The sequence below is a fragment of the Enoplosus armatus genome, chromosome 11 (genome assembly GCF_043641665.1).
Source record: "Enoplosus armatus isolate fEnoArm2 chromosome 11, fEnoArm2.hap1, whole genome shotgun sequence".
NCBI lineage: Eukaryota > Metazoa > Chordata > Actinopteri > Centrarchiformes > Enoplosidae > Enoplosus > Enoplosus armatus.
The window spans coordinates 3,889,049-3,901,454 of NC_092190.1; the positions used below are offsets into that span (position 1 = coordinate 3,889,049).

Sequence of the window (12,406 nt, forward strand, 5' to 3'; positions counted from 1 at the left end):
TCTTATATTTGTACATACTTTATGGTCATTTCTAAATTCATGCTACTTTTCTACTCTTGAATGGGAGCACCTGTAACTCATTTGGACTAAACCCTGGACCTCCCCCGACCCTGGAACGGCTCCTGGTATACCAGTGTTGTTTCCATGAGACACTGATGGGTGAGGACGGGGGGAGAGTGAGCCCTCTGGTGGATAAACCATCATTCCTTTCTGGGAAAACCCGGCTCACAATCTCTTTCAACATTCGTCGTCACGTGACCCCCTTCTCCACCTCCTTCTTCACATCCTCACATTTTACTTCTCTAACTCTTCCTTTACTTGCTACACGTCTGGGGGCTTGTCACTTAGCTGATGTGCTTCCTCGCCGCCCTCGTTTGCCTCTCTTGCTCCCGTCTTAGCCGGGATGGAGGTTTACCACGTTTACCAAACGGGACATGCTTGTCACTGTTCATTTTGAGGACAATTATTCATGTTGCACAGGTGGTTTAATGATGAACTTTTGATTTACAATTTGCAAAAGTTTTTGCTTTACACACAAAGATGTAATCATAAAGCTGCCATTGATGCTGTTAGTCCCCACTGTTTCTGAAGTTTTTAGTACTGCAACTGAAGATTATTTTCATCATCAATTAATGTGCTGATTAGTTTCTCCACAACCATTTGATGTATAAAATGTCATAAAATCTAAATGTTCTTAAGGTGATGAAATCGAGCATTTATCTTACATGATGGAGGAGAGGAAGCATGCAGTAGATGGACAGATACATTTAGGGTCTGCCAAGGGGGCTCGAGAGCTCTTTCACTTAAGTTTAGCAATGATTTGTGAATGTCCGTCACTGACTGTGATTCAGTTAGCTAATCCAGTTGAAGTGCAGTATAAGCAGAAGCAATCCTTGCTGTCCCAGCTACTAGCAGCTACTAGTTTTGCTGCAGGAGTCACTACATTTCCCTCCAGGGTCCAATAAAGTTTCACCTGATCTTTAACATCGATTTTTATAAAGAAATGAGCAAAACAGTTTTAATCATCGCACACATGTTTATGAAAAAGCATTTAACAGTAGACAAAGGGGGGTTACTTGTTTAACATATATCATCATATAGATACAATAACTACTTGGCTAAATATAAGTGGATTACATTAAACTGAATAGTGGAGATTTTTTTCTTTTCTTTCTTTCTTTCTTTTTTTTTTTTTTTTTCTTTTTTTTTTTTTTACAAATTACAGAAATATGGCAACTGTCAAGGCACATGTTAGCTTAAAAACATCAACACCACTGTGAATAAAACAATTTGGCTCCAGGTTTTTCATAGTGGCTCCGGTCATGACATGTCTGCATCAAAGTCCAATGTCACAGGCCGTCCTTAGCCTCCACAGTCTGCTCCACGCTGAGATCCTCTACAGGAGGAAGAGTGAGGTTTCCATCGCAGCTCTTTCAACATAACAAAGAACAATGAGCAACCACGGAAAGGAGGCCATATTAATCTGCCCTAACCACTTTTGAATATTGTAATGAAAGGTGTTTCCAAAAACATACACGGTAGATTCTCGAGGAAAGGTAAAATACTGAGTGATATCCCACAATGCAGCAGGAATACGGTAAAGCTGCCATGATAATGCTGTTCTTGCTCATGCTAATCCAAACCATTGTTGTTGTTCTTGTAGTTGCAAACATCTGGTGCAAGTCAGATGAAAAGAGCCAAAACAGACTGAGGAGCACAAACAGGGAACAGACACAGCAAAGTACATATGGTGATTCTAAATACTCTGCTTGGTACATTTTCATTCTGTCAACCAATGAAAGAAGCCGTACTGTCTCTTTCCAGGTCACAACTGCAGTTAAGTGTTTTCCCTTATTTCCATTGTTAAAGACGTTTGTGTAATGGAAAATGGACTATGAACATGGCTTCCCTTAACTTAGTGCAGCTCTAAAGAATTGCTTTAGAACAAGAACTACTACTGAGGAAAATATTATTTTAAGACGCTTTATACAAGAAGGCACAGATATATTTATATGGAGATACTTTTCAGCTGCTTATTCAGCGAGAAGGCACAAGAAAAGGTATACAGTCATAAATTAATGTTTGGACTAAGGCAATATATGTTTTGGGGGTGTTCTCATGTAGGATCACAAAATATGTGAGAATGGAACTTATTGTCACCAGTGTTGTAAATTCAGGTATCGCGGAACTTGTCTTGGTATATTTACCACTTTGTTGTCTGTTAGAGGGCTGAAGTTTGCTGTTATATATATGTGAAGGTTTTTGATGAACAAGTTGACAGGGGGGGGGGGGGGATTTCATAAAGCTCAGTGGCACAGGACTTGCAGTTTAGTTTTAGTTCCATGGCTTTATAGACATGAGAAAGATGCATGTCAAATTAATTAGCAGCACTGCAGTCAAAATCAAAATGTTTGCTCTGAGTAGTGTAACAACCAAACCATGTCTCCTGATTCTCTGATTGTTTCTGACAGGTCCACTGTTGGTTGACATGTTGGATTATGAGATATCGCTGCATCCCTAACTGGAAAGTATTCTCCATAAAGGCACATTTATACTGCACACAGATAAACACATGTATAACATGTTGATGCATTCTGTACATATGAGATTTTGTTGTGAGCCAGAGCAGACCTTCTGGTGAAAGAAATACGACTAGTACAGTGAATTACAGATTGTATTTAAACATTTACGTCAACCACATTTCACTTAAAATATACCGATTATTTTATCTGCAATAATATTAATTTACAGCTGTGTTTTAAGGTGGCGATCACTTTCAGTGATTCTTCACGCTGATTTTTACACAGATGAGTTCTTTTAGAAGAAGTCCCCACTTTGTCAGCATCAAAGTTTAGATTGATAACATTTAAAAAAAACATCCCGTTCAATTTTCAGTATTTTTAGGTTTCCCTTATAAAAACATCTTTCTTTGGCTGTTTGGATTTACTTGACCAATTCACCTAGCTGGCTCAAGCTCCATCCTGGTAAACGCACTTGTGGCTTTATACTTCATTATTATAATATAGTGTATCTTCACTAAAAACATTACAGACTGGACCAAGCATATATATGATACAGAGTGATATAAGACATATGACAATAAAAGTAAGCACGAGAGTCTGCGGATAAGCACTGATACAGGCAAACTGTGTGTTGTCCTTCTCCTGGACTCGTTGCAACAGAAACAACAACATGGCTTGGCTCTACTCTGACGTGTACATGGCCATGTCACGAGCAGGAGTGGCAAAAAATCCATTGCGTTCAGCGTAGCCTCTTTCATCCTGCAGAACAGAGCAGAGAGGATGCATGATTAAAGGACACACACAAAAAAGAAACTCAGAACAGTAAATGGAAATGTTAAACACAGAGAATGCAAAATAATCCTACTTTAATAATACTGGTGACAACTAAGCCATAAAATGAAATGTTATACAGAAAATGCTAATTGATGAAGGCATGGGTATATTGAAATGAGTCGTCACACAATAAAGTGACATTTGCCTCTGCTGTTTTTTGTGATATGGGTGAACTGACCCTTTGAGCTTTTAACCGAACTGTTAACTGATTTCTGGTTTTCAAGTCCATTTTTCCAATTTCAATTTTCTTTGCTTTCTTTACGGAAGAAATAATTGACAGAATTGGTAAAATAAATAAAAACGTTTGTTAGTTAAATGTGGCCTGAAAATAATTATTTATCTTTCATTTTTCCAGCCCACAGTGGGACGTGTTTACCTGTGTCTGTCTTTGGTGTTCCAGGTAGTGCTGGATGTTGAGTGTGTGCTCTGAAGAGGACATGTGGGGCGGAGCAGTCAGAGGACTGATGTTGGCGTTCTGCTGATTGATGGCCGATGTGCCCACCACAGGCTCACTGCGGCTCCACTGGAAGTAGCAGGAAGCCTGAGGGGGACTCTGATCCAGGGACATATCAGCCCCCCTCAGGCCTGAAGACGCAGAGAGAGCCAGGATGTCGCCTCCTGCTGGACGGGAAGAAAAGTGCTGGTCAAACATGCAGCTGCTGTGAGTAGCTGCCTGGCCACATGCCAGCCCTCCCTGCTGAGTGTGGTTCAGTCCGGTGACACTCCTTGGCCAAAGGCCAGCACGTGGGAATGTTTGGCTTTCTGAAGTTTGGCTGTGGCATGCTGGCATCAGATCATGTCCGTTCTGCACGATGCCAGCATGAGGCAGCTTCTGCTGCTGGCTCTGTGGCCACTGCTGAACCTGGTGGTTGTGCGTTTCCAAAGCGGGGTTTCCTTGCAGGCAAGCCGTGGAAAAGGGAATGGGAATATTAGGTGTGCTAGAGGAATTAAAGTCATTGCAAGGAATCAGGGGTGGCAAAATGTCCATTACGCCGGGTGCTGCATTGTTTGGTTGTTGAACAGAACTCTGCAGCATCTGTCCATTTGCTGCCATTGCAGGAGCCTGCAAATTGTTTTGAGGACACAGCAGAAGTTGGCTGGACTGCGTATGTCCAGGAATCCCCTGAAGGCAGCCCATGTGGCTGATAGATGCCTGCTCACAGGATTGAAAGGGGGCTGAGGCATTCTCAGCTGAGGCGCCAGGAACAGTGAGCTCGGGGAGCTCTAAAGACGGGCTGAAAATGTCCTGTACCTGCAGCTGTTGGAGAGGGGGCAGGTTGGCGTCTGCCTGAGTAATCAGGGAACCATGGTGGGAGAGTTTCTGGGTGCTGCTGAATATCTGAGCAGACTCTGCTAAGCTTTGCCCTGTAATCACTGGTCCATTCATTGCATCCTGCTGGTGAGCGTAGAGACCATTCATCGGTGAGTAAGTGCGATCAAGGCTCGGTGTCTGAAACAACTGTGGCTCACAGAGTCCAGCGGCTGAGAGCCGGGCAGCCTGAGTGAAGGGGTCCTGCTGATTATTGTTGACCGCTGTGAGGCAGCTGGGAGGGCTGTCGTCAAGACAATCTTCTCCCTTCTCCTTGAACAAAACCTTATCAATGTAATCAAATATGTCATTAGTGAGGATGCTGTCCAGCTCAGACCTGACATTGTTCTGCTGATTCTGATCCTGACCTAATCTCTTGAGGGCATTTTCCCACTCCATCAGCTCTGCATCATCGACCTCCAGATTCTGCAACGCTACACAAAAGTCACCATTTTCTGCCATGTTTTCCAGGTTGTCAATAACAGCCATCACTGACTGTTTGGCCTCCTCTTTCACTACAACAGGGTCACTTGTTGTGGCTGTGACTCCGCTTTCCTGCCACGCATCACTGGCAACGCTGACCAGCGCCCGGCTGTCCATGAACACCTGATCCACGGGTAAGGGGGGGTCCACTGTATGGGTGTAGGCCATCTCATCCTGTCTCAGGAAGCAGTCCAGCAAAGAGCCAGGGGCCACCTCCTTGTTCACGTCACTGTTAGTAAACATTTTATTGAACTGAAACTGAGCGATGTCCACTGTGGGGCCGGTGTTGTAGAGGACGGCCTCTCCTGTGGTGAAGCTGAAGGGAAGCTGCAGCCTCCTCTGACGCAGGTGCTCCTCACCTTCAGCATTGCTGAAACAGACCAAATAGCACACGTTACATTCCTGACACCAAGATCTGGCTCTTATTAAGCTTAGTCAGAAACGTTGTCGACGAGGCGTCTTTTTTTTCCTCCTCCTGTGCATCTCCTGTCCTGGTAGACAGTGTGCCACTGCTATTTAATAGAGCCACTGACGGTGAAGTTATTAAAGGATCAAACACTCACACTAAAGCTCTCTGATATGCAATGATGAATTCAGGTCTTCCTCCTTTGTAGATCACCTTGGCGTTGGCCTTCACCCACACCCAGCCACCCGACTTACTCAGGAGCCTGAAAACAGTCAGACCGCTCTCTCCTGTTTTCATCACTGTGAGACAAAGACAAAAACAGCACACAATGAGAGGTTATCAGCACTCTGACATGTTGGTTTTTTTGCCTGTGATGGTTTACTCACCATATAAAAATGCAATAAAAATGGTTCATCCTTTGGGCGGCAGAAAGGAGCTGTGCAAATTTCTTTAAACTTTCCCGTCAAATGTTTCTTGACTACACGCAGAAATGACTCAAAACATTAGGATCAAGCATGTAAACATGCTGCAGTGTTTCCCACAGGACGAGAATTCACTTGTGGTGGTGGGTGGCGCGGCGTGTGGCGGCACGGAGTTGCGATGGGCAGGTTCAGTAATAAATTAGTCAAACAAAGGTTTACAGCGTATTTTTCTTTGGCCTATCTTTCTAGTGAGAAACAGAATAGAAGAACACTTGACTGTTGTTTGATTACCTCTTGCATTAAACAAACAATGTGAATGTGCTCTTGCATCTCCATCAAATACCAAACATTTCATAAAGTCAAGTCGAAATTTCTCCAACATACTGCGGATGTGGTTGTCGGCGCAGTACATCATATCAGCGGCGTGGATGAATTGGTAGCCGGAGCCTTTCATACACAGTTCAGTCTCTGAGTAGCCCAGAACAATCTTCCCCCTGGAGAGAGAGAGAGAAAAGAAAAAACATTACGTTTGTTCTGCTGGAATAAACCTCAGTTGACAAGCAACAGTTGAAGAAACGAGCAATAGATAAGCGTATTTTGATAAGGCAGAGGAAAACTGCCTAACGTTAGAAGATGGTGTTTTGAGATGGAGCATCTGGACTTTTCTGTTGCACAATTTATTTAAAATGATCGTTTCTGATCACCAAAAAACTACCTGCCAAGAAAAATAGACAAAGTAATAAATTAAAATAGACGAATGGAAGAATTTGTAGCACCTGCTATCAATGCCCATGGGTGTGAAGTCCAGCTTGTGCTTGCTTTGGAAGAGGAGCATTTTAGCTCTGATCTCCACGATGGATGGAGGCTGGACGGGCATAGCAATGGTGAACAGTGCCAGCTGTGGTTTGTTACTGGTCCCGTTGTTCTTCTGGCCATGGAGGTACTTCAGTCGCCCCTGGAACTTCAGAGCCTGGTTTGGGTAGAAAAAAAAAAACGAGTAATAAAAAGATGAGTAACTCGGGGAGATTTTAGAGGGTTTCTTGAAATGAGATCTGCATGAGATGTTGTTTATGAGGCAAAGGTAATTAAGCCACATTACACCCAACTATGGCAACTGTTTGACAATATAACTTGTACTAACCAGGAAGCCAGAGGAATTGTCCAGGAGGCAGCGGAAGCGACACACAAAGCTCCTCTCCAGGAAGGAAGAGTTCTCTGGGGGAAGCTGCTCAGGACTGTACATCACTGTACTACCACAACTCTGCAAGACTAACACGGGTAGAGATACATCATTACACGTCGGAACCATGAACCGCGTCTTACTCACACAGAGGTGTGGAGACTGACATCATGTCATAACCTCGCAGTTAAAGCCTGAATAAAACAGTTCTTACCATCTCCACCAGCGCCAACCGTTGGGGGGTTTAGAGCAAAGTGAAGCTGCTGTCTGAACAAGGCCCGGTCATCAGTGTGGATGAGGTCGAACACACTCTGATGAACCACATCCGACTGTCGGCAGAGGAGAGAACACAGCGCTTCATCAGCAATGCAAGTCATTTAGACATGAGGTGTATACCAGTTCAGGCTCTACCTCCTATGGCAGTGTTGGTGGTGAAACAGACGCCATTTACTGGCTAAACCACAAGTGGACAAGGAGAACACACACACGACCACATGAGATGACAGCTCGAGAGTGGTTTATACTGCAGGAGTGGCATAGCAAGTTTTTAATCGATGTTTTCAAAACGTTTGACAACAGTCACAGGATTTCAAACCAACCTAACATCTCTGGGATATTTTTTGGGATCCAAGTATAAGACAGCACCCTCCACACCTGATTGTAACTGACGTGAATTCAAGGAGGAAAGAACCCACGTTAAACAGCCACTTTTCAAATCTACATGGGGATGAGGATTTGACACTAAAAGAATATTGTATCTTATATTAGTTTAAGAGGGCCTCGAAGGCCAGCATCTCACCTGGTGAAAGCCCAGGTAGTCCTTGATTGTGGCAGAGGCATAAAAGACAGATCCCTCTGACGTGACCACCATCACAAACCCGTTCAACGCCTGCACAGGGAAGAGAACAGTCAGTCAGCACCCACAGGGGTTTCTTAAAGTACATGGCACATACTGACACATATTGATATTACCATTCTTAAAGGAATAGTTTGGTACGATTCATGTTGTTGTTCATATTTATGTGACTTTTCATAGCATCTCGCAGGACAGTGGGTGGTAAAGAGTTTCCATCTGGAATGTATTTGTATATGTATGGCAAAGTTTGCTGCTACCAGAGGGCAGTTCAGCAGAGTTCTCAGTAAACAGGGTCCTCTGGTGACCAGGACAGCTCAGGATCTGCTTCCACTAACTGTAAGTCCCCACAGAAAAAAAATTCAAACTACAGGTTTGCCGTGCATTTTATGATTCAATTCACTTCCACCAGTTTTTAACAGTCAAAATGAGTACAGATTAAATCCCAATCTGTCACAATTAAAAACGTTTTAAATGAATGTAATGTTGCGTTGTATTTGGGAACTACAATCCATTTTTTTTACCATGATGTCCGTAAATCCTGCTGCCTGTTTATGATCTGAAATCACGTCAACAGCTGCTGCTTCTCAAAGGCCCTTTGTATTACATAACCACCGCCTGTTGTGGCCATTACGCAGAACAAAGTGTGAAAATTAACCTGACAGGCGAGTGTCAATAAACAAGGTGCAGGACACTTGACAAGCACAGGTTTTGTTAAGAACCACAAAGCGTGTCCCAGCTTTGGTAAAAGGCACTAAGACAAGCAGTCTCACCTGTCATAACATCCTCCTAAATGGATAGACCTGGATTAGCTCCACACAACACGACTAGTGCACAAATAAACAAAATCTGACAGTGCATTTATGCACCTGTGAGCCTCGGGCTGTTTAGTTATCAATCAGGCCGTGGGACTTTTTCTTCAACGTGCAGCAGTAACATTCACTGAAACTGTTTAAAGGTGTATTTACACTATTTTTTAGGCTTTCATCTTTTACTCTGCTGGTTGTAGTGATCTTCATGTGAGCTGTCTAGTGCTGCTTTCAGACTGACACAGTTACACAGCTTTATCCTGCGCTGGCCGTCAATCAGAGTGGGTAAATGCACGTCATTTGACCTGACTTCAGGACTTAGCTGTGAGGAATCAGTCTTTCTTTCAGGGATGGGGGGTTTCTCTATTGCTCTTTACATTTAAATGTCATTTAGTCTATGTAACTACTACTACAGGACAAGTGCACAAGTAGGCAAACAATGCAAGTGCAAGGATGTTGGAGCTAGAATCCAAACCAACTGAAACTTAATTTTATTTGGCAGTTTATTTTATTTAATCTCATTTAGCACAGTTTAATCTAATGTAATTCTGTGTAATATTGTGGTTTGGGAGTGTGTATGGAGCTACAGACTGGAGTCTGAACAGTGAACAGTGACTATCAATCACAGCAGACTTATATGAATAGATCAAATATGCATTTACAACAACCTGTCATACCTGTCTCCCGTAAAAAAAAAAGAAAAAGATGTGAATAGCTAGACTCATGGGATTGGCCCTCTGTGGTTTTGGTTTGCACTTGTATATTGTTACGAGGTTGTAACACCGAGCATGCTTTGGTCTGAAACGGATGAAAGCTTTACTATCTCTAAGACAGCTGTGGGACTGTTGGTTAGAGTTAGAAATAAATCCAAACCAGTGATCTTTGTTGAAGTCCCAAACATGGCATAACAGAGGTACACAGAGGCATTAGGATAAATAAGTCATGTATCACAAATGAGACCCTTTAAGACACATTCACATGCAGAGTCTGAGCGGGTGTTTTCCCCCCAGAGGTTGACTTGACCCTGCCTCGTACCTGGAGCAGTAGGTCTCCCTCAGAGAAGCCGGCGGTGTCCACGTTGTTCCCATTCTGCCCGTTCATTCCAGGAAACACCAGACTGCTCGTCGTGGCCGCTGCACAGAGGGTGACGAAAAAACAGAGAAGAGGGGTCAGCCGAGGTCATATCGACATCTTGTGCGGTTGTGAGGCATCTTGAGCGTTTTTAGAAAGGTTATGCATACACATGCATATATATCCCTCAGCTAGTTGTTTCACCAAGATAGAGTAATTGCTGGGATCTGGGAACGAACCAACATCGCTGGAAGATAAAAAATAATGTCTGAAATGCCACTGAAATAAAACTTGTGTTAAAATGTTTTGGCATCATTTAAGTTGTAAACGGGTAGGCTGTAAAAGCACAAACCAGCGTCTGGTCTCTGGGTTCAGAACCGCCACTGTATGTGCAGCATAGCGTAGGGGAAAAGATAATGGCTCTTTTATATAGTTTGCTTGGCATCAAATCTGAAGACACACCGTGTGTAGTCTATTTCACACAGTCTGCTTGCTTGTTTAATCATTTAGAAGTAAAAAGTCAAATAAACTATTTGACGACTGAGAACTTGAGTTGTTTCATAGGTTTATTTTCTAAGGGCAATATACATTCAATGGATTCTGTTAATATAATTAGGCCATTTAAGAGGCCTGTCCATCCTCTCACATACGTGACTGTACTCAAACTTGTCAAGTGACTCCCACCTTTGCCATTTTAACGGCCATGTGACATAAAAACCTTGAGTAATAGGACACCACTAGCATTCATTTGAGTGGCCGTGTGTCAAAAACATGCCAGCCAGAGAAAAAAGCCGGTTTAGACAACCGTTTCCAGGTAAGGGATTACGAAAAACTTGGCAACGTCTCTTTTGTGTTTTTATATTAGGGAGACGTGTGAGGTGTCTTTGTTGCAAGCAGAGGAATAAACTTCCCATGTAGACAGCATCACTTTGTTAACACTACTTTGTTAATAGTGTTTGGCATGTCCAAATGGAGTGACAGCTTGCACCTAGTACAATAACCACTCAGTTCCACTGTTTGTTTTGGCTTTACGTTAGCATCTCTTGCCAGTGCTGTGTATCAAACACCCCACTGGTGAAGTCACTCAGTCCCTGCTGAAAGCCTTCCCACTGTTCATCATTATTCTCTGGGTAGCCCACCATGTCATGTCATGTTTCGATTGCTTCTCGAATGCAGAAGAGATATGCAAATTGATCTAAAGAAATGTAAACATGTGATTCATTTGCATGTTTATGGTTGAAATGGTTGCACAAGCTTGTGCTGCAAGCTTAAAGCCTGAACACGATGCATAACTATGCAAAGAAAAGTATAAGTTAGCTGTGGCTAACACAGCGAGCCAAAAGCAGCATTTTAACAGCGCTGTGGGAGCACTTGAGTTCATGTACTTAGTTACAGTCTGAAACTGGTTATCACAAGCTTGAACAACCAAAGATTTATCTGGAATTCTTCTGGCTTGTTGTATGATTTCAAAGGGTAAATCCACGCTAAATGTTTTACTACATAGCATGCTGTTCCCATGACTGCATTTTTACATCCCTGTGGCCGACCTGTGGACAAGACTCGTTTGTGGATCTATATGTAATCTGAGATAGAGTGCAGAAGCAGAAAAAAAGCAAAATTAGGTCTCTGGCTTGAGTCAAGCTTGAATTGTTGGTCCCCCGCCAGAAGCCAGGTTTTCTCATTGCTGGAGAACTGATCTGGCAGCCTGCATTTCTGCACACATGTAACACATACACACACACACACACAAACACACACAGTCCGCTTGCATCTGCCCCTAGGGGTTTTTTGTAAGCAATAGCCGACACGAGCGCTTCCCTTATCTGGACGGCCACTACAGGAAAATCCCAGGATATGGCCTCTCCCAACCCGTCCGTCCAGTCCTGTCACGCAACTTCTTTAAGGAGGCAAGGGGCCCCTGAACACTCCACCTCAAACACAGACACATAGACATCCCTCAGCCATAACACACACACACACACACACACACACACAGTGTACACACCCAGACCTGCACGGCCCGACAATCACACATCTACACCACACATAGCTGCAGGCCTGACACACAATGCAGTCCATGCATACAAACACTATTAGCATACAAAGTGAGTCAGACAAAAGTTAAAATCACATTAGAAATAAAAAGACATGCACACATTCACACACATAACTTCATTCTTACTGCTTCAGCCGAACATTCAGTGCAAATCTGGATAATCCACCACATATCTCATGTTCTATTTGTTTTCTCTATTCAGTTTTTGCGTGAGTAAGTGGGCCTCTGCGGCCGTCTTTTTGTTTTCATTCTAGTTTTCTTCCCCAGTGGCGGACTCTTTTTCCACCGCTGCACAGTTGTTCATGGGCACTTACAGTTCTCCATGCGGCTGCAGGAGAAGTATGACCAGAGGTTGGACATTAAAACACACACACACCGCCTTCAGAGAGCAGGAAAAGGGTGTTCACATGAGACCAAAACATTGTAGCACAATAACATTTTCGATATCATTTGATGATATC

General features: G+C 43.3%; 1 protein-coding gene across 1 annotated transcript in view; it reads right to left on the reverse strand.

Annotated features, from left to right (window-relative positions):
- Positions 1 to 444: 444 nt before the first annotated feature.
- LOC139292818 (aryl hydrocarbon receptor-like) overlaps positions 445 to 12,406 on the reverse strand; it is a 28,859-nt gene continuing 16,897 nt past the window's right edge. Inside the window, exons 3-11 of the mRNA XM_070915209.1 lie at positions 9,854 to 9,951; positions 7,956 to 8,045; positions 7,371 to 7,485; positions 7,118 to 7,245; positions 6,753 to 6,946; positions 6,361 to 6,470; positions 5,712 to 5,853; positions 3,733 to 5,518; positions 445 to 3,281 (exon numbers count right to left, since the gene is read on the reverse strand). Coding sequence (XP_070771310.1) covers positions 3,204 to 3,281; positions 3,733 to 5,518; positions 5,712 to 5,853; positions 6,361 to 6,470; positions 6,753 to 6,946; positions 7,118 to 7,245; positions 7,371 to 7,485; positions 7,956 to 8,045; positions 9,854 to 9,951 — 2,741 coding nt within the window. The 3' untranslated portion in view covers positions 445 to 3,203. The remainder of the gene's footprint in view (positions 3,282 to 3,732; positions 5,519 to 5,711; positions 5,854 to 6,360; positions 6,471 to 6,752; positions 6,947 to 7,117; positions 7,246 to 7,370; positions 7,486 to 7,955; positions 8,046 to 9,853; positions 9,952 to 12,406) is intronic.